Genomic DNA, 26,404 nt, shown 5'->3' with positions numbered 1-26,404 from the left:
ACCAAGGGAAGGTCATGCCTGACTAATCTAATCGCCTTTTATGATGAGATTACTGGTTCTGTGGATGAAGGGAAAGCAATGGATGTATTGTTTCTTGACTTTAGCAAAGCTTTTGACACGGTCTCCCATAGTATTCTTGTCAGCAAGTTAAGGAAGTATGGGCTGGATGAATGCACTATAAGGTGGGTAGAAAGCTGGCTAAATTGTCGGGCTCAACGGGTAGTGATCAATGGCTCCATGTCTAGTTGGCAGCCGGTATCAAGTGGAGTGCCCCAAGGGTCGGTCCTGGGGCCGGTTTTATTCAATATCTTCATAAATGATCTGGAAGATGGTGTGGATTGCACTCTCAGCAAATTTGCGGATGATACTAAACTGGGAGGAGTGGTAGATACGCTGGAGGGGAGGGATAGGATACAGAAGGACCTAGACCAATTGGAAGATTGGGCCAAAAGGAATCTGATGAGGTTCAATAAGGATAAGTGCAGGGTCCTGCACTTAGGACGGAAGAACCCAATGCACAGCTACAGACTAGGGACCGAATGGCTAGGCAGCAGTTCTGCAGATAAGGACCTAGGGGTGACAGTGGACGAGAAGCTGGATATGAGTCAGCAGTGTGCCCTTGTTGCCAAGAAGGCCAATGGCATTTTGGGATGTATAAGTAGGGGCATAGCGAGCAGATCGAGGGACGTGATCGTTCCCCTCTATTCGACATTGGTGAGGCCTCATCTGGAGTACTGTGTCCAGTTTTGGGCCCCACACTTCAAGAAGGATGTGGATAAATTGGAGAGAGTCCAGCGAAGGGCAACAAAAATGATTAGGGGACTGGAACACATGAGTTATGAGGAGAGGCTGAGGGAGCTGGGATTGTTTAGCCTGCAGAAGAGAAGAATGAGGGGGGATTTGATAGCTGCTTTCAACTACCTGAAAGGGGGTTCCAAAGAGGATGGCTCTAGACTGTTCTCAATGGTAGCAGATGACAGAACGAGGAGTAATGGTCTCAAGTTGCAGTGGGGGAGGTTTAGATTGGATATTAGGAAAAACTTTTTCACTAAGAGGGTGGTGAAACACTGGAATGCGTTACCTAGGGAGGTGGTAGAATCTCCTTCCTTAGAGGTTTTTAAGGTCAGGCTTGACAAAGCCCTGGCTGGGATGATTTAACTGGGAATTGGTCCTGCTTTGAGCAGGGGGTTGGACTAGATGACCTTCTGGGGTCCCTTCCAACCCTGATATTCTATGATTCTATGATTCTATGATCTGGGTATGGAAATTGTATGGCGGGCCAAGAATGCTCACGGTTCCCGGCCAATGGGAGCTGCGGGGGTGGCACTTGGAGCACGGGCAGCATGAGGAGCCCCCTGGCTGCCCTTACGTGTAGGAGCCAGAGAGGGGACATGCCACTGCTTCCGGGAGCCACGTGGAGCCACAGCACGTGCAGAGCAGAACAAGCCCTAGACCCTGCTCCCCATCGGGAGCTTGAGGGCCAGATTAAAAAATCTGAAGGGGCGGATGCAGCCCCTGGGCTGTAGTTTGCCCACCCCTGGTTTACATCATATTAGGATTTCAAGGATCTTTTTGCATTTTTTCTTGCATGGTGAAATCCATGATTCTCCTTCATATTTCTCCACTCTCAATGTTTTGGATGGGGAGAAACGGTAGAAAGCCATGGGCCCAAATCCCAGCTAGGTGTAAAACTACCATAGATGGTATACTTCACAACTTGGATCTGTACTTTACAGAGGTAGGAAGTGAGCCCTATCAATCCCTACTGAACGATCAAGTTAGAAAGACTCGAATAGTGATGCTGGAATTTGAGCTGCAGTGCTCTCTCATTGCCCCTTGGTTGGGAAGACGGAAAACTAATTCAAGACACAACCTTCTGAAATCACTATTCAGGTTCTCCAAGAATATGCTGAGAACACCAATCACAAGGGGGCAGTGAGGAATTCAATCTTAATATTTTTTTAAAAAGCAAAAATTACTACAAAGTTCTTTAATTATAACGCAATTAGCAAAACAATAAGAGACCAGTGTTTTACTACCTATAAATATTAGTCTAAAAAGTGTTGTGTTGCTCATTAAGATGGCTCTGAGCAGCCCGCTCAGAAAACAAAGTTTTCATTAAAAGCCATTTTAAAATGTGTGTTTTAATTTACATGTCAAAAAGTGTCCTCACCTTATCAACTTTCAGACTGCTGTCTTGAGCAAAACAGAGGAAGCTCAAAATACAGAAATTTAAGACTAGATGGTTTCAATTTAGCAATATTATGCTAACAACATGTAACTAATACTGTAACAAATGGCACTTGTCATGCATTTACAATGTACATAATGAACTCACTCCATTAGATGCTGTCCCTCAGTGAAGGAGGAATATTAGCAGAGTGCTATCTGGAAGTGTACACTGCTTCTGTCTACACTTAACTGTTCAACAGCTAAAAAGATTTCTGTATCTGTGGCTGTTAATTCAGAAAGCCATACAAAAAACAGTACAGAAAAATATTAATAAGAGAACTACATCTCCCAAAAATGACAATCTCAGCAGAAAAAGGGTTTATGAAAGTGGGACTTTGTACTTAAGCTATAGCATCCCTATATCCGCTTTAGAGGAGTCTGAGGAAACAACTGATGTTAAATGGAACCAGATTAATTTTTTTTAAAAGGTAATCTGTATGCCAAAAAACTATTTACCAGAAAATATTTTACAAGCTACATAATCATGACAATTCCTCAGTACTTTCCTTTACTCATTCAGTAAGTAGCTCCATGTTAAATTGATGAGAATGCAGTTTGGTTTTTTAACATTACATTTTTTGTATCACAGGACTGTAGCTTCTCTTCTGCATGTACATAGCGTCTACGATGCAGAAGAGAACAGCAATGTGCACAAGAATTCAGATGTTTTTTGACTTGCCAAGATAGCTTTGATAGTCCCAAATATACAATACTCAAGGACTGGTGTACTCCCCTGCAAAGTGGACCTAGATTCCTCAGATCTCTGATGCAGTAGATTGAAAAGTCTGTGGCTACTTCATTTCAAAGTTAAAAAAAGGAGGTTTCTAAACATAAAACAAGCACATTAAACTTGTATTTTACTATTAAATCTAATCCGAAATTGCCAGCAGTGAAATAGTTAATGTTGGCACCTAAACCGACATCTTTACATTTCAGTCACATTGAGATGAACAGAGCAGTCTATACTGCCCCAGTACATTGTTTCATGCTGGCTGCAAACTCAGGAAGAGAACACCACATCAGTTTATACTGCTCACATTTGTTAGGTTTTCCTTCAACCACGAGGAACAGAAGGTATTTTTTGTAAGGAAAAGTTAGATGCAGGAGCATAATTCCAAGGCAGACTCTGTGGCCACAGTTACATAGTAGAGAGCCCTGATTATTAGGGAATCAACCTTAGTTTTTCTGCTAAGTGTACCTTAGATGCCAATTTGTGTTAATGATGATGTGAACAGCTAAGACTACTAACTTTCATAAATACAGTGTCTTAGTTCTACAGTAATGCTTTTTCCTCCATTATTTGGTTATGTCAAAAGCAGACAGGTACTAAAATTCCCAGCCTCAAAATACATGATTTCAGCAAGGACAGAACAGCATTAGAGAGAACTATATAATGCTGCTTCTTCATCTTTGGTTTATTGTTTAGAGAATGGGATTTCATCTACACCTTTGACCTTGGTAACAATCTTTATAATTATCTAGTTTGTAAAATGTCCCTGATTCTCAAGGACATAAAACTAAAGGGCAGAGTTACCAAAGAACAAAAAACTTTTAAAATACATTTTATATTTTTATACACACACACACACGGTAGACAAAGCTGCAGCATTAGATTGGGTGCTTGCAAACCACATGACCTCACGAATGCTATCTTATCACATCACAGGTTCCTCAGACTGACCACAACCACTTAAATCAGACTCCGCCAGCACAGAGGCTCTATCTTTGACATGTACTAGTAAAGCAACAGCATTTTTAGCTGGCCAGCAGCCTTGCAAGAGCTCTGCTTGTGGGAGGGCAAATCTGATGGTCTCTTGTCCAACTGTGTTTGCAAGATATGATACAAGAAAAGCACATGATTTATTGCACTATAAACTTCAACCACAAGTTGAAATGCTTACTCTTTGTAAATCTGAGGGCTAACATATTTCCTTTTAATGACAGCATTTGTTATCAAGCAGAAAAACATTTAAATGCAGCCACTTATTTTGAAAGCATTCATCTATAGTAAACAAAAATTCAAACAATTAACATTCTATTTAGAAGGTGAATACTTAATGCAAACAAATTTTATTTGGTTTTGTTTAGAAACATTCATTAGAATCTTAAGTGTTAATAAAAAGATTGTAACAGTCCAAATTTAGATACTATAGTAATGGGTGCAAATTTACAGATTACTGAAAAAACCACTGAAAACAAGAACTGGACCAGTATCACTCTGCCTGGTGAGGGGCTGATAATCTTATGACAATGGCTGTGAGGAAACTAGAACTGCCAGGAGACATACATGCAAAGCTGACATAGCATACATCTACTGTACAATTCCCAGGGTGCCCAAACCAACCAACCTTGTATAATATACGAGGCAAATAGTACACCCAAATGTCATCTTCAGTGGGAAGGGAGATTCAGTCAGTGAGACCAATCATCTAGGCTGACACTCATTTACAGCAGTACGTAGACTGAGAACGTATTATGGGATAACCTTTTAGATGTATTATACTCCCTATACAGGCTAATGTCTTGGGCTTTTGTTTCCAAGGTATCTAAATGCCATTGATAAACCAAATCCAGTACCATCCCAATAGCAATTGCCTACATTGCTTGAGCTATCTACAAGCCTAGAAAGACCAGGCAAATACTACTCTATGTGTGGCACAAGCTGAAACCTTATTTCTAATAGGCTGGAGTTGCTAGATTCCACCTTTCAAGGCAGAAAATATTCAAAGCTTTATAAAATATTTGTTTAAATATTAGTGTGTACAGTTTACTTCTAGCATTAATTTTATAGATTCATAGAGTTGAAGGCCAGAAGGAACCATTAAATCTAGTACAACCTCTTGAATAACAGAGGCCATTAAGTTTCACCATGATCTGTGTAGTGCACTAATATATAGTAGTTTCTTTAATTCTTTACACTGATGTTCTTAGTTTAATTTTCCTTCATTGCTTCCTTGATTAGCTCTCCAGATTTCCATTCCTGCAACTAAAGTTACAAGATGCCCCCTTATCCTCAGCTTTACCCATATTCCAGATTACTCCTTTTGTCATATCTTATGCATTATTTATCCCCGAAGTAATTACTTAAAGGGTCTTGAATTTTATTTACACAAGCAGAATCTTTTAAAAGCATGACATTTAATCTCCAACTTTAATATCTGTTTTCATTAAGCCAATCTTAAAAGTGTTAGATCAACAGGTACATGATCTGACCAAGAGATAATACCTATATCAGAATGTTACTGACTGCATTAGGTTCTTAGAATATAATATCAGATCAATTTTAGGATGAACTGCACACCGGTGGGAGTAGAAAGAGTAATAAATTGAGGGGTCACTAGTTCTCCAAACACAAACGCTTTGCGGGCAAACATGTCAATGCTAATCTTAAATACCACTCCCGTAAAAATTTTATGTGTGTCAGATATTGAAAATGAGAAATTTTTTAAAACTATCTTTCCACCTGCTTCATCTACACTAGGATTTAGGGTACAATTAGAGAGTCTCCCTCTAAAATCATTTCACCAAGTTATTGACTAAGAACTCACTAAAACAGTCTATTCAACTCTGATTAGGGGAACAATGTTCTAACTGTTGTATCTTTTTCCTGAAAGCTTTTTCAGAATAAAAAAAATTCCACTCTGGTCTATCAGTCAGTTAGAAAGACTTAAAAAATTAAAATAGCATGTTTTGTTTTAGCAAATGAGAAGAGTGCTTGATCTCATGTTCACTTTTAAATAATTTTCCTGTCCTACATTTTCATTTCCACTGAAAGAACTAGCACAGATGAAAATATGGAACATGTGCTCTATTACTGGACAGACTAATAGCCTGAGCTGATTTCCTCTACATAGGCTTGTCTTCATGTTACTCCTTTTCCATGGTTCTGTACATAAAATGTGTTGCTAATAAGTATATATTTTTAACAATTTGGAACAGAAGGGCATAGACAGCATGACTTCCATTTTTATGAGAACCCATGTAGAATATGTTGAGGACTCTGGAGAACTAGAACTTACTTCCTGTCCCAATAACCCCTCCAAAAAAGTATGTGGTGTGTCTTCCAATTAGTGCCGACAGAGCAGCATTAAAAGCCATTCACTTTGGGCCTGACAGGTTGTACTAATGTTGGGGTAATGGCTAGACAAAGTGAGGTGGTAACCCACCCTCCATTCTTGGGGCCACATGCTGTTTGCGGAGAATGCCTTCTCCATAACTAAAAGAAATTTGAGGAACAGAAGAGAGGTCATCTCAAGAAACAGTGTTTCAAAACCATTTACCTTTCTTCAGTTATCCTCTCCAGTACCTAATTTCAGGTTTATTAACCTTTGCTTTAAGAAGTTTAGTTGAATTCTTCATTTGCTCATTAGTTTTGTTTTTCCTAGGAATGCCCAAGACAGAAAATCCCTGTAACAACTACATTTCCAAGAATGCTGCATTCAAATTTAAGAACATGGATTTATCTACAGTAGCTCCACTGTGCGCCTACAAAATACACTTAGCAGGACCTGCGAAGTCTTCAACCTGGAAGCCCTTCTTAGCCTAGGAATAAAGATCCAGAAGTTGCTTACACACACACACACCACTCTTTTGCTACCTATGAGGTTCAAGGATGTCAAGTGACTTCCTGCTTCCAAAAATACAACTGCATTGAAATGAATGGGGGATGTAAAGCTTTTCTAAAAATATATATTTTTAGAAAAGATGCAAAAAATTCCTTTATTATAAGTAAAAACCACCAAACTAATTTCAGTAAGTGGTGTTAAACTGCTCTCCGGTTAAGAACAAGTACTGGAAACCTAAACCAGCCTAAGAAAGTTGTTTTGTTTTGTAAGAAATTAAGTCTTTAATGTTAGAAACACCTCTTTAATGTTCACAATCAACCACAGTGGATGTAAAATTGCTGTCTTCAGTGAAAACCTGGAGTCATGAACTTAAGTTTCAGGGCTGGATTAGGGGTTTTTTTAGCTTATCTCACTATGTCTAAATTAAAATTTGTATAGCATATAGGTGAAAAAAATTACTTGACTAACTGACAAGAGCTTCAGAATGGTGCCTGACAGCAAGACCACAGTGTCCCCATTATTATTACTGCGTAAGCTTCTAAATACATGCAATTTCACATAACATTTTAAAACACCTAGCACTCATTCGTACACTGTAGGCAATGAATGGGGGGAGGTGCAGAGCTCCTAGGCATGCAGACACATCATGCCTGCTGCTACATCCTTTTTTAATAGTACAGCTTGCTACCCCCATGCAGCCAGCCAACTTTGTGGGCCAGGGCCAGTGCAGGGCATGGTCACGCTTTCTCTGGAACGTTATACACCCATAAAGGAGTAGGGACAGCAAGTCTGCCTGGCTCCTCCACGTAAACTTGCATAAATGCCCGGCATAATCTGCCTCAGTGTGAAACTAGCCATAAGAATAAAACTAATGGCTCCATTTAAGATACTGCATTAGTATACACAGAAGCTGGCATTTTCTACTGTGTAAGACTCCATTAATTAAAAACAGCAAAAGAAAGCATTTACACCATTGCATTAGTATAAATTCCTTGTGTAATATTTTTAGCTAACAACAATTTCACAAAGTTTTAAGCAGTTCAGTCCTAAATCACAAAACCTGTAAAACGAGAAACCACTATTCTTAAACCTTGCTTCTGTCTCCAAAGGTATCTTGTGGTCTGTCAGTGTAGTTTGCGGGCAAGCATGTCAATGCTAATCTTTCGTACCACTCCTGTAATCTAGGTAACACATTTAAGCCTTGCAACATCCAACAGGAAGCAGACACAGCTGCTGTGTAATACACACAAAGTGACTAAGTATACAGAGGTAGTGCATAAAACACTCCCAGGACTAAGGTAGTTTATAAATCATTTAATTCCATTCAGTGTGAATTAAGAGTGAACACGAGAGGCAGCAAGAACCATTAAACACTGGTCAACATGTACACAGTGTAGTCTCTATGTAATTTTATGCTGGACTGGATGACAGCATCCAGCTCCAGATATTTACTCTGCTGGTTTTCCTTAAGCCCCCAACTTTATTAAGTTGCTCAGATAAACCTATTATAGTCCACTCTTTTTGTGCATAATTTCTTAACAAATGAACTGCTTAAGTACTAGACACCAAAGGAGGCAACAGTTGCTGATACCAGGATTTCCTCTTTAGGGCAGGAAAAAAATGGAAGCTTTTTACAGAGAGGAATGGCTTGGATCAAAAGGAGGAGAATTGCAATGGGATTACATTGGTGAACAGAGATGTCTCATAGGTAAATCAAGAGGATACTAACGGCTTTGCCAGAAGCTCAGTTCAGCCTTCCTGTCTGAATTAGTAACAATTTCCAAAATGCCACCAGATTTTTACACTATCTCAACCTTCAAATCTTTACGGAGAAAATTTATAAAATTGGTGTCCAATGAAGTGACTTAATCAGTAAGGAAAGTAGTATCACACTGCCATCTGATATTGTAAATTTAGATGACTTTCACAGTATCAGTGTTTCAAGCTATCTTAAAATATTTTAAAAGTGGAAGCCCTGGAGTTTTTGCTTTTGACTTTCTTTCTACTATCCAGAGTCCATTACTGTAGCTGTGTTGGTTATCTAGAAGATAGCTGAAGTACAGAATATCGCTGTCCATGTTGCTGGAGTTTAAAGGGATAGCTGTCTGATGCACAACAGAGTTAATGCTTGGCAATATGCTTTTACTGGAAATATCAAGTAAAATTATTAATGGAGAAAACTTTAACAGAGATTGGTGAATGATTTCTAGACAAGTGAACTCAGTTTTAGTAGCAAAAATTTAGTTGCTGTGAAGAATTTAAGGGTGTTTTGAACATATATTCAACATTATAATTAACAGAATTGCATATTTTCAACTGCTGAGTTGGTGCTGAGAGAGAACAGTGTGGGTTTGTTTTTTTGTTTTGTCTTTTTTGGGAGAGAGCTGGGCATAGAAGAGCGGTCCATAATACCGAGTCGTACAAGGTGAAGACTATTGACTGGCTATATGAGGAAACACAGGGAGATCTGCGGCTTATAAGAAGTGATTTTTTTATATCTATAACTTTTACTGTATTTGAAAGAATAGAGAAAGGAGTAAACTTTTTCAGTTTATTTACCTCCCACATTTAAAAGCGATGTGTGTGTGCGCATTTCCTATGTATACTAGCAATTTCCTGACTGTGGGGGTGTTTTACCCAGCAACAGGGGAGGACAGGCAATGTGAATTTACTGCAAATAAATCTTTTCAGTCTAGACCAGAGATCGCTTGTGAACTTTTGATTACTATGTCCACATACGTTACAAAGCAGCTGAAACGCAGCATCACTATGTAAGCCTTGGAAATGCACCACTGCCTCAGTCAAGACACTGATGTTTTGTGCTCTAGAAAATTAACAGTTAAAAGAACCACACACAGATAGGATTAAACCCAAAGGATTCCTCGGCCACGAGAAGATTTATCTGAAGTCAGTCTTTCAAAATGATCCATTAATTTCAAATGATCCATTCTCACATGCTGTAAAATACTCTGGCCTAGAGTGTGTTTGGAAGAAGCGAACAGTCCTCCTAAAGAAGAGGGTGGAGGGAACAGTAGAGGAAAATAAGGAGGCAAGTAAGGGGAGAATGGCAGACTATAGAACTGGGCAAACAAACACAGTATTTGAAGATGTCACAGGATTTGGGAAAAGGGATGTAGCGCTTGTCAGCTGGATCTTTTGCACATCTCCTTGTCGGAGGCTATACTTCTGCCCGAGATGTAGACAGATTTTGTTTTGTGAGCTCAGACTTGGAGGTTTTCCAACCTCTGGTAAGCATCTACAGCAGCAGTCTTGAACCTTCTGAAGAGGATTTCCATGGATGCTTTGAAGCCCTTGTTTTTACCACCATAAGCAAGAAAGAATATGATTTCCTAAAGGATGTGACCTAATCAAGCTGGATTTGAAGGCTATGCAGATATCTAGACAGTGCCACCTGTGATCTCTTGAGGATGAGGTGGTCTAAGACAACAAAGAAGGAATATGTTCTGGTTAAGATGGCAGGGCAAAACCCTTGTAAACAATTCTGAATCTCTCTTGGGGGGCAGGGAAACTGTAGGAAGGGCTTTTTAATGGATGAGGCATTAAGTTCAATAGCTCATCTGGCAGTCACAGCAGCCAAAAAGGCAAGACTGAGGAAAAAGAATAAAGATGGTAGCCATTCATTCAAAGGTTTGGTCCTGACGGTGATTCAAGACTAAAAGTTAAGCTTACAGTTGCCAACAGGTATCTTAACAAGATGATAAAGTTTGGTAATTGTCTTCAGGAATCTGGTGATGCAAGCAAAAGATGCTGGGGACACACCATGTAAGAGCTCCCAGGGAAACAACTTTGAATCAAGAGGTAGATGCTCAGTCCTTTGATAAATCCAGAAAAATTTTGAGGTAGGATTTGGTGCTCACATTATACTAGGTTCCCACCACCTTACAGATCCAATAATGAACTTGAGGTGGAGTCATTTCTGGCGAAAGAAAGAAATCCACCATGGCATCAAAATATCCAAACTTTTAGAATTCTACACTCAAGCTCCAAGCCGTTAGCTGGATCTTGGCATTTCATTGAGCCTTGCATTAGGATTCCTTCTGAGAAAAGTAGCTCCCAAGAAGGGGAGACATCTCTTGGAGTCAAGGGAACCAGGGCCAGAGAGTCCTTAGGAGGCTATCAGGTTCACCCCAACCCTGCCCAGTCTAATCATCTTGCTGGAATCACCAAGAGGCAGAAGAGGAGGCAAGGAATACATCAGATCTTCTTCTTTCGCATGGCTTCGGTAGGTAGCAACAATTACAAATTTATATCTAAGTTTGATGGCCAGCACATTTCCGCAGCAGTGAGCTGGTAAATGTCCTTCAGGCCCCTGGTGAAAGAACAAAAGGAACATTCAGATATGATGTGCTCTATTGTTTGTGCTTGGTGACCACAGTCACAGAGGTGTTTGCCTCATTTTCCACTTAATGTGGACAAACCCTCTTCTCCCAAGAGATGTCCTGATGCGATTCAATAGGCACCAGTCTTTCCAACATGAGAAACCACCAGGTTTTGCTTTAACAGGATCAACGACTAGCTGTTTGAGTGGTCGAAATGCTCCATGAGACTCTCCACTGAGCCTCAGCATCAAAGTTAGGTGTAAGGATCTTGATACAGTTCCATAGACAGTTGCGGGATTTTAATCTCGTTTTTGGTGGATTCTGCAGGTCATGGTGCAGTGGGATCATCGTATTTGCATTGACATGATTAAGAAAGTGAGTTGTCTGAGCAGCTCTTCTAATCTGTGGAGGCTGGATGTGCAATAGGACTGGGAACCAGTCAACTGGAGTAGATTTGAGCATCCCTGACACTATGTGCATAGCATGACTGAGTTGAGTGTCAAGGAGTTCAGTGTGACTGCTATAAGATCACACTGGTGCACAATATTCAGCTGCAGAATATACCAAGGCAATTGTTGCAGTTCGTAAGGTCTGTGGACTGGAGCCCCATGATGTTCCAGCCAATTTTCTGATAAGCGCGACACGAGACCTGACCTTATCGCAGGAGTTCGAGGTGTTGTCGAAAGGTCAAACTCCGGTCCAGTGTAACACCAAGATACTTTGGATTAGCTTTGTGGCGGATGCTCTCACAGCAGAACTGCACATCAAGTTTGGTATTAGCCATTTTATTGTTCAGATGGAAAGTAGTTACCGGGGTGTGTGTGTTGGATTAAGCCTAAGTTTCCAGCATTGGAAATAATCAGCCGTTGTGCGAAGATCTCAGGTTAGGGTGCAGCTGATTGTATGGAGGCTTGTATGCTAAACAGCTAGGGCAATATCATCCGCATACATGAATTTCTTGACTCCATCGCTAGTATATCCGCGGTGTATAGATTAAAAATTACTGGGCCCAGGACAGAGCTCTGAGGGATGCCTGAGTTAATGGCCAGATCAGTAGACCAAGAACTCTTAAGGTGTACCTTAAAGCGGCAGTTCCCAGTCATTGCTGCCAACAGACAGATCGTTTGCTGGCAGTGAATGACGCGGGAGACCTTGAGGAGGCGGACCTGTCTCCAGACAGTGTCATATGCAGAGGACAGATCAACAAGGGTGATTCCTGTCTTCAGTTTACGTTGGAATCCTGACATTCGGAATAGTTGAATGAGAAGGCATCGGTCCTCCACACCCATTTCTTCCAGTGCCTGGAACAGACAAGATCCAAGGCTTTTGTTTTTGCAGAAGGCAAATAAGAATTTAGCAAGCATCCCATCTGATAACACTTGGTGGAGAACCCTACTGTTCAATTCCCATTTCCTTGAGGAAAGGTTGTAAGGGTTGAGTCAATGGGCTTGTGTGTTGAGCTTGCCCTGACAGACTGCTGTAATGCAGAGTTGTTTCTTCTCTGCCCAAAGGAGGATTCTGGAGGATGCCTCCTATACAGAAGAGCATCAGGTCCCATCTGCCTGTCTACATAAGCCTTCGCATTCCTGTTGTCTCACCATTAGGAAGGCAGATGAGGTTAAGAGAGGAGAAAGGCATCTGAAGGCATTCCCAATGGCTCAATTCAGGCAACTGATGTTCTTTGTGCCTTCTGTTGAACCATCTCTCTTGGCAAGAGTATGACAGCATGAGGGCTCCCCAAACCCTGAGAGGCATCCATACCAATTCTGATCATGGCTGGGCCCAACAGAAGCTTTATCTAAGAGCTAATCTACACTAGAAGAACTACAGCGGTGCAGTTGCACTGCTGTGGCACATCTGGTGAAGATGCTCTATGAAGAGTTCTCTCCCATCAGTGTAAATAAATCCATTTCCGCAAGAAGCAGTAGCTATGTCGGTGGGAGAAGCTCTCCCCGACATAGTGCTATCCACACTAACACTCAGGTCAGTGTAACTTACATCATTCAGAGGGATAGCTTATTCACACCACTTATTGATGTAAGTGGTAGTATAGACCTGGCCTCAGTGAGGCTCTTAAACCTATAGTAGCTGTGCAGATGTGCTAATGAATGGCCTTAAGCCAGGACAAAAAGAGGGTTTGAAGATGGAAATAGAGGACATAACTCCTCCTCAAAATACTGTGATGCTATATTTTATCCACAGGGTGCCTGAGAAAATAGTACCCTCTATTGGGGAGCAGGGGTGGGGGGAAGAGGGAAGAATCTTTTTAAAAAAGGATGGTATTTGGTGCTGTCCTCTTAGGGACAGCACCAAACTTTTACTGCTTTTTCTTCAGGAGAAGATAAAGGGAAGCATAAACCTTAGGAATGGATCTTTCTATACACTACCTCCTCCAAGAAACAAAGCACCTGAGACACAAGCTATGTCATGCTGAACAGGTTTCCCTTGGGATACCTTAGCAGGGGAAGCACCTCCCTGGGTTTTCCCCTCTTATCCTAGCAAAACCTCACAGCCTTTCAGAATCCAGAATGTTTGACACCAGAGATACTGATGCATTTATCCTGAATCACTCTGAGAGGAAGCAGAGTTCCTCTTAGAGGTTTTTTGTTTTTTTTGTTTTTTTTTTAAAAAGCTATATTGGTCGCCTTATTTTATTAGAAGGGGACCCAAAGGAGGACCAAGGCAAATCCCAGGATCCTCTGCAGTGCTGGGGGAAGAGGCAGCTGGCTGGTCACTAGAACTGTGGCAGTGGGCTCTCTCCAAGTATAATCCCCACAGTAATTATAAGGAACAGTTTAGTGACTAATGTAACTTCCCAAACATCTCATCTAGGAACACAAGTCTATGGGTGGACTAGCACACCCTAGAAGGCAACCCCCAGTGGGCCAGCTATTACCAGTGTTGAATGCCATGCGGCTGAAGGCGAATGACGAAGAGGATGGGGTACGAGAGTTCAATAGCTTGGGATATTCAAAGGGTTAGGGTGGATCCCCTTTAGCCAGTGTCAGTCATATGCCACAGGCCCTTTTTCCATGTCCATCCCTCCATAAAGCGGAGTTGCTGAGAGAAGGGGTTTCCTGTGGCACAGAACTAAAACTGGAACTGTGATTCAGTTCCAGGGCTTACACAGGAGGGAGAAGTTAGGCTGCAGAAGTAGCTGAAGCGCTGGTGCCAATGTGGTAACACAAGTCAGTCCCCTGACAAAAGGATTCTACTGAGTAAAATATGATGGTAAAATGACAACTTGGTAGGTCCCAACACCCAGATTCAGTAAGGTACTTAAGCACCTATATAATCACATAAGCAGTCCAGTGGGGGCAGGTGTAGGCCTCTAAAGTTAATTCTCACCTGAGATGTTCAATTTTTAGTACAAATGGGCTATCCTGGGGCAAAGATAAATCTCTCAGAACTTTTTCCAGAAATAGTATTTAGATACACAAGATTTAGTTTAAAATAAGATTTGTTCTATAATCTGATGGTCTGAAACACAGCAATTCAGTATAATTATTTCTGCTTAAAATGAAGTTTACCTAGATTTTCTGATGCAAACCTAGATTTACCAGATAAATACCTGTATTAGCTTAGCTTTCCCCCCCCACACACATAGTAACAAATACTTGTGTCCATGCCCATATTCCACCCAGAGTCGAGTCTAACTGAATTGAGCCAGAGCTTCAGTTGATATAAACTGGTAGAGATTCATTGACTTCAGTGATTCTATCACTTTACACCAGCTGAGGATCTGGCCCTTAATCTCAGTTTTTCTGTACGATAAATAAAACAGCATTTACATTCATATAGAGCTGTCTAAAAATGTTACCAAAATGATTTTCCAATGGAAAAAAAACAAAACCCTTTTTGCAAAACCAAAATTTTCTGAGAGAAATTTTCAGTTTTGCAAAAAAAAATTGTGTTCCATCAGGACAAAACATTTGAAAAAAAATTAACTTTTTCATGGGAAGGGACTTCTGTTTTCCAGTCAGCTCTAAGTTTGTACGCTTAATTTAAAGTCATGTAGCTATAATGCATTAAAAAGGAGTAACTTCACAAAGTTTCTGTGAAGTCTGCTTAATCCCAATGAATGTGTTTTACATCAGTCAGCTGAATGGCTGTGGTCAGCATATCACGTACAACAATGCCCTATCTTCAGGAAGATGAATTTGCAGGTTTATTCTTAACGTTTCTATAAACTTTTAGAGAAGTAGACCCAAAGATCAGTTAGCTAAAGGAGAAAGTTTGTAGCCATTGTTGGGCCATATAGAAAGAGGGCCTTTCTTTTCAGTACAAAATTTTATAAAGGATTGGTCTATAGTTTTACAGGTACCTGCTAAAATATATTAATCTTAAAGAGGAAAGATTAAACACTGAGGATCTGAACCATCATTTTTGCTTCATCATTTTGTCAAGACACTCTTGCATTAAGATTTTTTCTGCAAAAACATACATGCAAGGAAAAAAATTAGATTTATCCAAAAAATGTATTTTAAGAGTTGATACTAATGAACAAATAAATGAACAAATAAATTCATTTCCAGTCACCCACTAGTAGAGACTTAGAACCTGTGTACATGATGTATTAGTCTGCACCAGAGGACTGCAAGTGTGCACTAGCATGTTGCACAATAACTGGCTCACATGGAAGCTGTGGGTGAGCACTAAAAGTTCCTTAGTGTGCATTAAGTTTCATCTGATGTAGTTTGCTACACTCAGGAATAGCTTTGTCAAAAATTTTGCTTAGCCATTCAGCTTTTGCAAGATATTGGACAAAGAAAAGTTAACTTCAAACGTCGTTCTTCCAAAAACAGCTGTGCTGAAATTCATTGACTTCTTTTCACCCATTCCCATTTTCCCAGAACTTGTTCAGTCTTAGTTACAAGTTTAACTAGTCAGCCGTTCCTTAGATACTCCTAACATTTTTGCAAAATATACCTGTTCCAAGGATTCTGGAAGTAATTCACCTTCCCTTAAAGAAGGTTGAGGGCATAAGCAGGTTGACTGTATCTATTTAAACATAACATTCTTTAATGCAGGGTATTGATTTTAACTTTATTTTTAAGTGAGTTTAGTGCATGCTAAAGGTGCTGGATTGATGGCCCTAGAGACTGAAGTCCTTTATCTACAGTACAGACAGCAGTGCAAGATTCTCCACTATATTATAATCCTCAAGGGATGGGTCCTAAAAAGGTTGAGCCTTTTAAGGTTGTGTTTACTAGAGTAGTTTGTACACGTTACAAAAACACTAACTGCATCATGGTAAGTAAGTGGTGTGATTATTTAATAGAAAGAACACTAGAACAGGTTGCATTGCTCTACAACTTTAAGATTTCAGCTGACTGTATTAAACTTGTTTATTTGGAAAGTGTATATTAGCAGTATTTAAAAAAAAAAGAAGCAAAGATGACTATCTATCTAAACACTCATGGTGCAAAAGAGCCACAGGCATATCTCCATAATGTTATGAGATGACACAAATGAACTATACCAGTAAGAGTCCTAGTTATACAAGCCTTTTGTGTTTAAAATCCTCCAGAATCTTTATAGTTAACAGAAAATTACTAAAATCTTTATATTAAGGAAGTCTGTCAGGAATTTCATCGGTTCAAAGTTGTGGCAATTTTTAAAACAAAGAAATCTGTTAACTGACATTAAGCAAGCATCCTTTTTTTTTAGCAATCTCAGTAATACTTCCACTTAAAGACCTTTCCTCTCAACGGTAAATACCACAAAGTACAGTTTAGTTTAATTTATTTCACCTTAAAAAGCATGCAAATAAAGAATTGAAGTTATTGTAATGCTAACAAGAGCTTCTAATGCAGTGTAACATTTTCAACACATGATTAACTATTGCTTATTATACACCTTTCCTAAAAGCTCATGAGAATTAGGAAAAACGCAGGTAACGTTTTTGGGTCATTTTAACATTAATAAAAAGATTGACAAAATGTTGATACCTTATTTTTAACCAATATTCACTAAATAAACTGGAATGTAATTTTTACAGTGTTAGGTGAAAAAAATATTACTATGGAAAAAGTTAAATCTTTAAACTGCAATAGGTCCTCATAATCAGCACGAACTGCTATGCTGTTACAAGATACAAGATATAAATGAGCAAGATGACAGCCTTTTTTTCATCACTTACCTCATCATTCAGCTCTGCTATCTGATCTTTCAGTTCTCTAATATACTGGTTAGAGTCAGAGTTATTAAGCTGCCCTTGAATTTTTCTTTCTTCTTTCTGTTTTTTATAAAGAAAAAAAGAAAGAAAGCTTGTTCAAAATCTTCATGCTTATAATACAGTCTGATTTCAGGAGACTGACAATCAGGGGTTTAAGACAGAGCTTTTCACTTCTAGATCATGGATTTAAATCTCACCTAGAGTAGCAGTAACTGAATAATGTCACCATCTGAAGACGGTACAATGGCCTTTGTGAAATGAGTTAGTTGTCAGAGTTTCTCGTGATCAGCAACTCCCCCCCCACACACACAGAGCGCACCATAACCTATTCTCTGCAGAGAATAATAAGGGTCTGAAGGCTTAATTAGCATACACTGAATTAGTCCCCTCAGTATAGGGTTGCGGCACACAGGCAGAGCTCTGTGGAGAAGTTTGAAGAGTTAAAGCTTAGTGTGTGGAAGCCAGCATATAACCAAAATAAGTCCATGAACAAAAGGTTCATGTAAGTGTGATCTCTCTCTTCAATGCAACTTCTTAAAAAGTAAAGAATATCAAGTTTGGGACACTTGTTAGCTGTACCTTAATGCCAATACAACAGTTTTCCACTGATATTGAAAGTTCTGCATTATCACAAGGAACTTCCTTCTGCCTTCAAATGACAAGGAAATGTAACCTGGCATATCCCTGCTTTTTTGGATGTGTCTAGAGGATATCACACTTGTCACACCTTAATCACTTTTAAATGAAGTTTTTGACTATGGAATTTCATTGTTGAAGTGTAGGAGGGCTTCAGGGAGTATGAAGGGGACAGGGATGCCCTCAACCCCTATGGTATATAGGGGTATGGAGGTGTTTGAAGTGGAGAAGTCAAAAAACCAAGTATGTATGGGAGAGGGTTGGTAGGTCTCTACACTCCAACTCCCTTTTGATAGTGCCTGCATCCTGGGGTGGGAGGAACCTGTCAATTGTCACATTTACTCCATAGACCGCTACAGCTCCTAAAAACAAAGGAGTGTTGATGTTTCGGAGGCCTGAGAGCTCGCAGCACTAGAGCTCGTAGTTTCTCTCCAGAAGAGTTCCTTCCCCACTGCTTTCCAACTGAGCCAAACCTATAACCTCGTGGGAGAGAAATAGGGTGGAGCAATTTAAATATTTTTTTTTTTTTAGTTATTGAATTAAATTAGGTTGAGACTGTCAAAATAATTTGAAATTTGCTATTGCAACTTTAGATTATACCTTTATAATGAACTAAACTATGAATGCTTTTTATTAACATACTACTGGTAGCATCTTATTTGATTTTTACTAACCTACTATAGGGAAAAAACAAACATTGAAAATTACTTCCCTGATTCTGAAAATTTAAAGAAGGAATCTTACTTACCTTAGTAGTCATGTGTTTAAAGTTAAGCATGTACACAAAATGTTTACAGCATATAGCATTAGAGCTATTAAAAACTTTTTAGTGGCATAAAATCACTTCAAAGCAAAATTGCTCCTAGCTATTTAGTTGATTATTTTTACACACAGGCCAAATTCTTCAAAAATAGAAGCCTAATTCTAGGCTCATAACCCAATATTTAGGCACCAAAAAGTGTGATTTTCAAAAGGACCTAAGTGACTCTGGAGCATAAGTCCCACTGACTTCAAACCTGGATGGAGGAGTATAGCCTAGCTGAAAATGCAGCTTTCTTGACTTGTGGAAACTATCAGTATGTGATGTTGGTTCCAAATATAGTGGTGGCCACTTGCTTATTAATTTTATATTTGAATCTGTGTTCTCGCAATGAGAATGTTAACAGCGCCTTGGATTTATCTCTCTCTTTTTTTTTTTAAGCATAGATGAGCATTTTAAGTGTGAAGTTTTTTGGTAGAATTTTAGGCTTTACATCAGGGGTGGGCAAAGTATGGCCCGCGGCCCGGAGCCATTTTAAGCCAGCCTGTGAGCTGCACCACGCAGTCCGGCCCTGCTCTGGCCAGGGCACTGAATTGGGGGCTGCACCACGTGGCTCCCAGAAGCCGTGGCATGGCCATGTGCCAATAGGAGCTGCAGGGACGGTGCCTGTGGATGGGGCAGCATGCAGAGCCACGTGGCCTTGCCTCCACACAGGAGCTGGAGAAGGAACATGCTGCTACTTCCAGGAGCCACTTGAGGTAAGTGCCCTCGGAGCCTGCACCCCAAGACTCTATTAAATATTAAATATTTTTTAAATATGAAATACAATTTAATATTAAAAACCACAATATACACAAATACCAAGCTAGTAAGATGAAGGTCAGGGTCCTGAGCTCACATCCATGTACTTTCTTCCAAACCTCTTTGTGGCACGAGTTAAGGAAGGAGTCTCACGATACACTGAATTTTAGCTTCCATCACTTTCTGTCTACAATACTGATAGATGCAATTTCTGTACTTAATTATATAATACCTGTAAAGTATCTACTACAGAATATATTACTAGACTAATGACTAATCCATATACAGTATGTATCTACCCACAGAATGAGCAGCCACGGAGCCAGAAAATGAGATGAAGGCAGCTCCTCTAGTCTTTCCTGAATTAGTGCAGGGCTGTTTGAGGTTTAATGCTTTGGCCAGTCTAGTTTTAGAAGCAACCCAAAGGGCAAAAAAAAACAACACCCACAAATAAAACTGGCTGTCCCTTTTATGGCAGCTTTAAAGTGTTCCTGCTATTTCTAATATAAATAAGCAGAAGTTTCAAAATTTTACTTTCCTCCTTTGTTGGAGGACTGATGCATCAAAGTGGAAGGAGTAAATAAATAGGTTGAAAGGTGGGAAAGAAACAGCCCAATAACATCACTCACTCCCACTACAGATCAAGAATAGAATCCATTAGAATCAGCCCAGTGTATTTCTAGAGTAATTCCTTGTAATAGAAGAAATTTGTTTTTCTGTACTCAACAGAAATGACGATAATCTAGTGTATATTTAAACCATGACAATATTATATGGAAACTAAATGAGGGCTCTGTTTCGAAAAACAGCTGTGTGAACATGGCACCTTATTCAACAAATTTGCTTACTTCAGTAACTAAGGTGAGTTTTTGTTGATTTTTACTCCTGCGAACATTGCAGAGCAAACTCAGCTATGACAGAATTAGCGGATTCCATTCCTTTGTGGGCAGGATTATTTATAGAATTCCAGCCAGTTACACCTGTACACAGCTCTCACTGAGGGTATAATTTTGCCTGCAGAACCTTCATTATTGGTGATGCAAGGGAAGGAAAGATGCCAGTTTATCTTTCAGATTTCATGGTGTCTGTAGAACTGGCAACTAGAAAAATATTCATACACCAAATACATATGATGTGGAAGTAGCTGACCTTGTGGGGTTCCCTGTGTGCCATTTTCAAGTGTCACTTCTCAGAGAAAAATGATGCAACTTCCCCTTGCAACACAAAGCACTAGAAGTTTGATGTTGTTGCTCTTAGTGGCTGTACTAAGTAACAGATTAAGTCTAGCTTCAGTAGTTTATAAATTGCAAGGACATAGGGAAGGAAAAACAAAGCTGGTGTTAGGACAAGGTACTAGGGCCTTCATGACTGCTGATGTTATCTCTAACTAGTGAGAGAGTTATTTTCATTAGAGTTCTTAGTCACGTAAGGTACCACTAGGCTAACATCACTGGAAAAAATACAGCGATGTATTTAAACATTTTGAAAATAAAATTTACCAAAATTTACCAATATTAGGGCTGACAGTTTACATCACCAACGTAACTATTTAAAGTTATACAAAGTACTACCAACTCGTTGGAAAACATTTTAGGCATTACGTAAGAAGTTACAGTCATGATCAGTCTAAACTAAAATTCTTACCAAAATTATCTTGCCTTAAAAAGACAGTAATAATCTAGTCTAACCAATGAATCAGTGGCATAAACACAATTTTATACTTCATAAACAAACTTAAGTAAATATCCGATTTATAGTTTGGTGTGATTATAAAAGCCTCTTACTCAAATTATTTTCTCAAAACTGATGAGAGCTCACTAATGCATTTTACGCAGAAAATAAATTTAAGTTTTTAACTTCATAAAATGGATAAATTGCTTTTCCCCATTCAGATATATTTTAAGAATTTTTTCTTTCACTTATGTTGATCTCAATTATTTTCTAGCAATTCCCATATGGTAGCTTCTGATAAGCAGGAGGGGGTGGGGAATGCAACTATTTGTGAGGGACCCGATTTAAGGTTCTTTTTCAGACTTGCAGTTAACAGGCTTCCTATTTTAAGGCAGCACAGCTAGTGCAAAACTAAAGGAAAAGCTGAACAGAAGACAAAGGTTCTTAGTATATCTGCGATTAGGATGAGATGGAGCTTTTGCATTTTAAGATATGATTTGAGCACACATTGATTTGTTAAACCTAATAAAATGTGTCCTATTTAAATCTTAGATTTCATGAGAGAAAATGAATCATTTACACAGATGCCCATAACTGACCAGGATTGTGCAACTGTCCTTACAACTTTACAGTACCATGTTAAATTCTGTATACATTCTGGACCTCAACAAGGACAAGCCAGTACAGATAGTCCATGACTACGTCAAACTGCTTAAAAGTTTACAACAGCCTATATCTACCAAAGATTTTTCCCTTCCTTTCCATTTCCTCAGAAAAGTCAAAATTATCTGAATTATCTTCTGTTCTGATGATACAATACCTTGATATATACGCTCACCTGCTATCCTGATGTGGGGAAAACTTTTAGTTTAGGAAGTTCCTACTGCCATTGCAGAAACCGAAGTAAGGCCTAATTTTTTCACGAACTTGTCCTTTAGCATCAGCAAGTTTCCAAGGATGATCATCCATAAATGGTTCAATTGTTTCCACAACTGTGCCGTTTCAGTTGGGGCTTTAACACAACATTAGATTATAAAGCACAACCTTAACTATAGTTTTGTGACCACTCCACCATAGTGTCTTCACATTTGACATTCCCCCCTCCCCCCCATCTCTTATGAAATTATACCATACAGATTTGTATCTTGAGAAAACACTAACCATAGCAAAGTTAAAACCCATCAGACATTGTGTCCAGGCAGCTTAGGCTTCTGCTTACACATCATAATTCTAGATGAATATCTAAGCTGTGACCGTGATCTAGCTACCACTGAGGAAATGAGATTGGTGAAGATACTACCCCCATGCCCCAAAGGTGGTCAAACACCCTGAATCTCTAAACATTCGTTGACCTATAGATGGAAGTTGTACAAAGGCTTTACCTTTGGTTCTTTACTGCAATGCTCTAGAGAAAAATAAAATTGTTTACCAGCCTTGGCTTTATAAAGAAACCTTATTTTGGGGGATTAATTCCAATCTTAATACTGATCTTTCCATTTAGTTCCTAGTCATGAACTATGCTGAAAATGTATGGTTTGAGAAGTGGTAGCTGTAATAGGGACCTGAATTAATGCTGAACTGAAATAGACAGATAGGGAACTGAGGAGGTTGAAAAGGATAGGGAAATGGGACAGGAACTGAAAAGAAAAGTGGAGTTTTAACAAGTACTGAATGGAATTGAAACCAAGTTACGGACTCCTGACAGTAACACTTCATTAAATTTGTTATGTAAGCTATTCTCCCCCACAATGCACAACTTAAATCTATTACAATGATTTGATGCCTTAGTGCATTTACCTGTTTATCCTTCTCAAATTAGTAACTAGAGACAGATCTGGATTAAGCACTAGGCTCAAATTGGCCTTTGCCTAGGGGACAGGTTTTGGGGTTTTTTGTGGAGGGGATGGGGGGCATTAGATAATGTGATGTTATCTTTAGGCTGAAGAAAGACTGCTGTCATGAGGCTGCATGCTCCTGATGAAGGAGGTTGCTTCAGAGAAAGTAGCAAATGCAAACCCCTATCTACTACAAGCAGGGACGAAGAAAAGCATGCCAGCCCTGCAGCCTTACTGACCCCATACCAACTAGTCCAGGCACCCCACCAAGCATAATCTACCCCATAAGAGGCAAGTACCTGAAGATGGGGTCCTGGCAGCCACCACAGCTTCAGGATGGTGCACCCATCTACTTCAGGACTCAAGAACTAGGTTACTACCACAGCAATTTACAGGATTAAGAGGACTGCCCAGAAAAAATGGCTGCTGCACCCTCTGGCTCTCACTATTGGGGGTGGGGGTGAGGAGGACCTCACCTAACAGTTTTTACTACCTACTACCACTTTTGCTTCTCTGGTGAGCCAAGTTCTTCCTTATCTGCTGCTGCCAATCTTCATACCACTCCTGTGGTATGATCAACTGTTTTTTTTAACTCTTAAGAGAGCTGATTAGTATAGTGCCTAAAAGCCAATAGGGTATATTGTGCTAGGACAAGGGAAGGTTTCTAGTCTCTGGGAGAAAGGAATGGGTCAGACTCTTGTCTCTACTGGATGCAGCCTGTTCCCTTTCCCCCAACCAAACCCTCTGAGCCTGGGAACCTGCTGTGGTTTATGGCAGTTCAACTACTGAAGTTTGAAGAGAACTAGAACACTGAAAGAAACAAGAAGAGCAGAAGGCTATTGGCTCACAGTGAGAAGGACAAGAGCCCAGTAATACTTTGTTCTCATCCTTTAGTTTAGAATACGTATACAGTTCTTGAGTATTCTAATGGTTAAAGACTGAACACATTTGAAAACATCAAACAGTTCCCAAGTAAGATTTTCAAATGACAGTTTAAACTGCTGCCTCCCAACTGAAGTTGCGATACGAATAGTGTCTGACCTTCTGATTTCAGAGGAGGACCTAGCAAGACCAAAGAAATAAGGAACACTTTTGTTGGTTTGGGATGTGAAAAAAACAGAACACAATAAATGTTCTTTTGCTGAAGTTACACTTGTTAGTATAGGAGTACTTGTGGCACCTTAGAGACTAACCAATTTATTTGAGCGAAAGCTTATGCTCAAATAAATTGGTTAGTCTCTAAGGTGCCACAAGTACTCCTTTTCTTTTTGCGAATACAGACTAACACGGCTGTTACTCTGAAACTTGTTAGTATGTTTCATTTGGCAAGTCTTCTACAGCCAAAACAGTTAATTTATGCTTTCTTAAATGGTAAGAGCCTAAGAACAGTCATAGTGGGTCAGACCAAAGGCCCATCTAGCCCACTATCCTCTCTGACAGTGGCCAATGCCAGATGCTTCAAAGGGAATGAACAGAATAGGGCAATCAAGTGATTCATCCTGTTGCCCAGTCCCAGCTTCTAGCAGTCAGAAGTTCAGGGACAAAGAGCACAGGGTTGCATCCCTGACCATCTTAGCTAACAGCCATTGATGATCTATCCTCCATGAACTTACCCGATTCTCTTTTGAATCTAGTTATGCTTTTGGCCTTCCCAACACCCATTGGCAATGAGTTCCACAGGTTGACTGTGTGTTATGTGAAGTACTTTGTGTGTTAAACCTGCTGCCTATTAATTTCATTGGCTGACCCCTAATGTGTGTGTTATGTGAGGGGGAAAACAACACTTCCTTATTCACCTTCAGACCATTCACGATTTTATAGACCGTTACCATATCCCCTCTCAGACGTCTTTTCCCAACTGAACAGTCTATCCTTTTAATCCCTCCTCATATGGAAGCTCTTCTATAGCCCTGATCATTTTTGTTACCCTTCTCTACTTTTTCCAATTTTAATACTTTGAGATGGGGAACCAGAACTGCACATAATATTCAAGCTGTGGCGTACCATGTATTTATAGTGGCATTATGACGTTTTCTGTCTTATAGCTCTTTCCTAATGTTGTTAACTTTGACTACTGCTGCACATTGAGCACATGTACTCAGAAAACTATCCCCAATGACTCCAAGATCTCTTTCCTGAGTAGTGACAGCTAATGTAGACCCATCATTCTGTATGTGTAGTTAGAATTATGTTTTCTAATGTGCATCACTTTGCATTTAACAATGAAGTATGCCCAAAAGCCTAGACAGTAGATATAGGTCTTCTATAAATATAGTTTTTTTAAAAATGGGGGGGGGGGGGAAGAGCTGGTACCCTAACCACCAGCAAGCTCCCTATATATTCAGTGACTCTCTGGCTGTGGGCTTCTGTTGTAATATTTTGATCAAGAATTTAAATTATTTTTAAAGTTACATTTTAATAGCCCTTATGGCTGCAAAGAATAACTCAATGTGAAAAAGGGTAAACTAATGTCTCTGAGAGCTAAAAGCTGTTAATTGCCACCATCATCATCAATGGTGTTAACTCTGAAACCTAGTAAATGCCATTTTCCAAAAGGAAAATAAGGAAATTAATTGAATTTCAATGGGAGCTGGGCATCTTACTTCCTTAGGCTCCTTTAAGAATCCCAATCTTTGCTCTCAACTTTTCGTTAGCTATCTCACTGCTTAGCTGAGCAGAAATATCCAAGCTAGTGCACTTATCCTACTTTCTCAAACTGTCTGCTACCCAGCTACCAGAAGCTTTAAGTTTCCCCAACATACTAAAATGCATCTTCAGTTTGTCAGTACAGACAGCAGCATACTGAAAAATAGTTTAAACTGTGCCCCAAAGTAGAGCTTGATGGCAAAACACAAGAGTACTGTACTTAACAGTCATACTACTTATTTTCCAATTTAATTCCATTAAAAAAAAACAAAAAAACCAACCCTTAACTTTTAAATATACCTGAAACTACCACAGAGCCAACTTCATACCTTCTAGCAGTAGTAGTGCTCTGGGCTCTTTGTTGCCCTCCTTTTTAAAGTCCCCACCCTGAAATTCCTGTACCTTGGCCACAAAGATTGTGAAAACAGAACTTCTGATGAAGCTTCCTTCAGAAGTCATCACCACGTATGAAGCAACTGAAAGGAAGTGTGCTGCATCCACCATCTTGCCTGGGGCTAAATATACCAATAGCTCAGAACTCTCAGTTCAGTTTCCCATGGTTCTGTGCTGAAATAAAGCCACAGTACTAAATGCTAAGTGTCTTTTTTAATCAAAGTTTTTTTTGTTTTGTTTTTAAAGAGTTGCCGGTTATATCTGACAGACATTATCTTTTCTTCACTACAGGGCTGTTTCAGAATTGAACTTGTGAATTCTAAATGGAATCTTAGTCTTTGTAAGGT

General features: G+C 39.6%; 1 protein-coding gene across 13 annotated transcripts in view; it reads right to left on the bottom strand.

The window, feature by feature from the left end:
- EVI5 (ecotropic viral integration site 5) overlaps positions 1-26,404 on the bottom strand; it is a 135,503-nt gene that overhangs the window by 18,172 nt on the left and 90,927 nt on the right. For 12 of the 13 annotated variants that reach the window (XM_073357050.1, XM_073357053.1, XM_073357055.2 and 9 more), the window contains one exon: positions 17,280-17,375. The exons of the other annotated variant lie outside the window; for it this stretch is intronic. In XM_073357050.1, the coding sequence (XP_073213151.1) occupies positions 17,280-17,375 (96 nt within the window). The remainder of the gene's footprint in view (positions 1-17,279; positions 17,376-26,404) is intronic. 13 annotated transcript variants of the gene reach the window in all.

The sequence above is a fragment of the Lepidochelys kempii genome, chromosome 8, assembly GCF_965140285.1.
Source record: "Lepidochelys kempii isolate rLepKem1 chromosome 8, rLepKem1.hap1, whole genome shotgun sequence".
NCBI classification, from domain to species: Eukaryota; Metazoa; Chordata; order Testudines; family Cheloniidae; genus Lepidochelys; species Lepidochelys kempii.
Note: the sequence above shows the minus strand (reverse complement) of the source record. Positions and strands in the feature narration are given on the sequence as shown.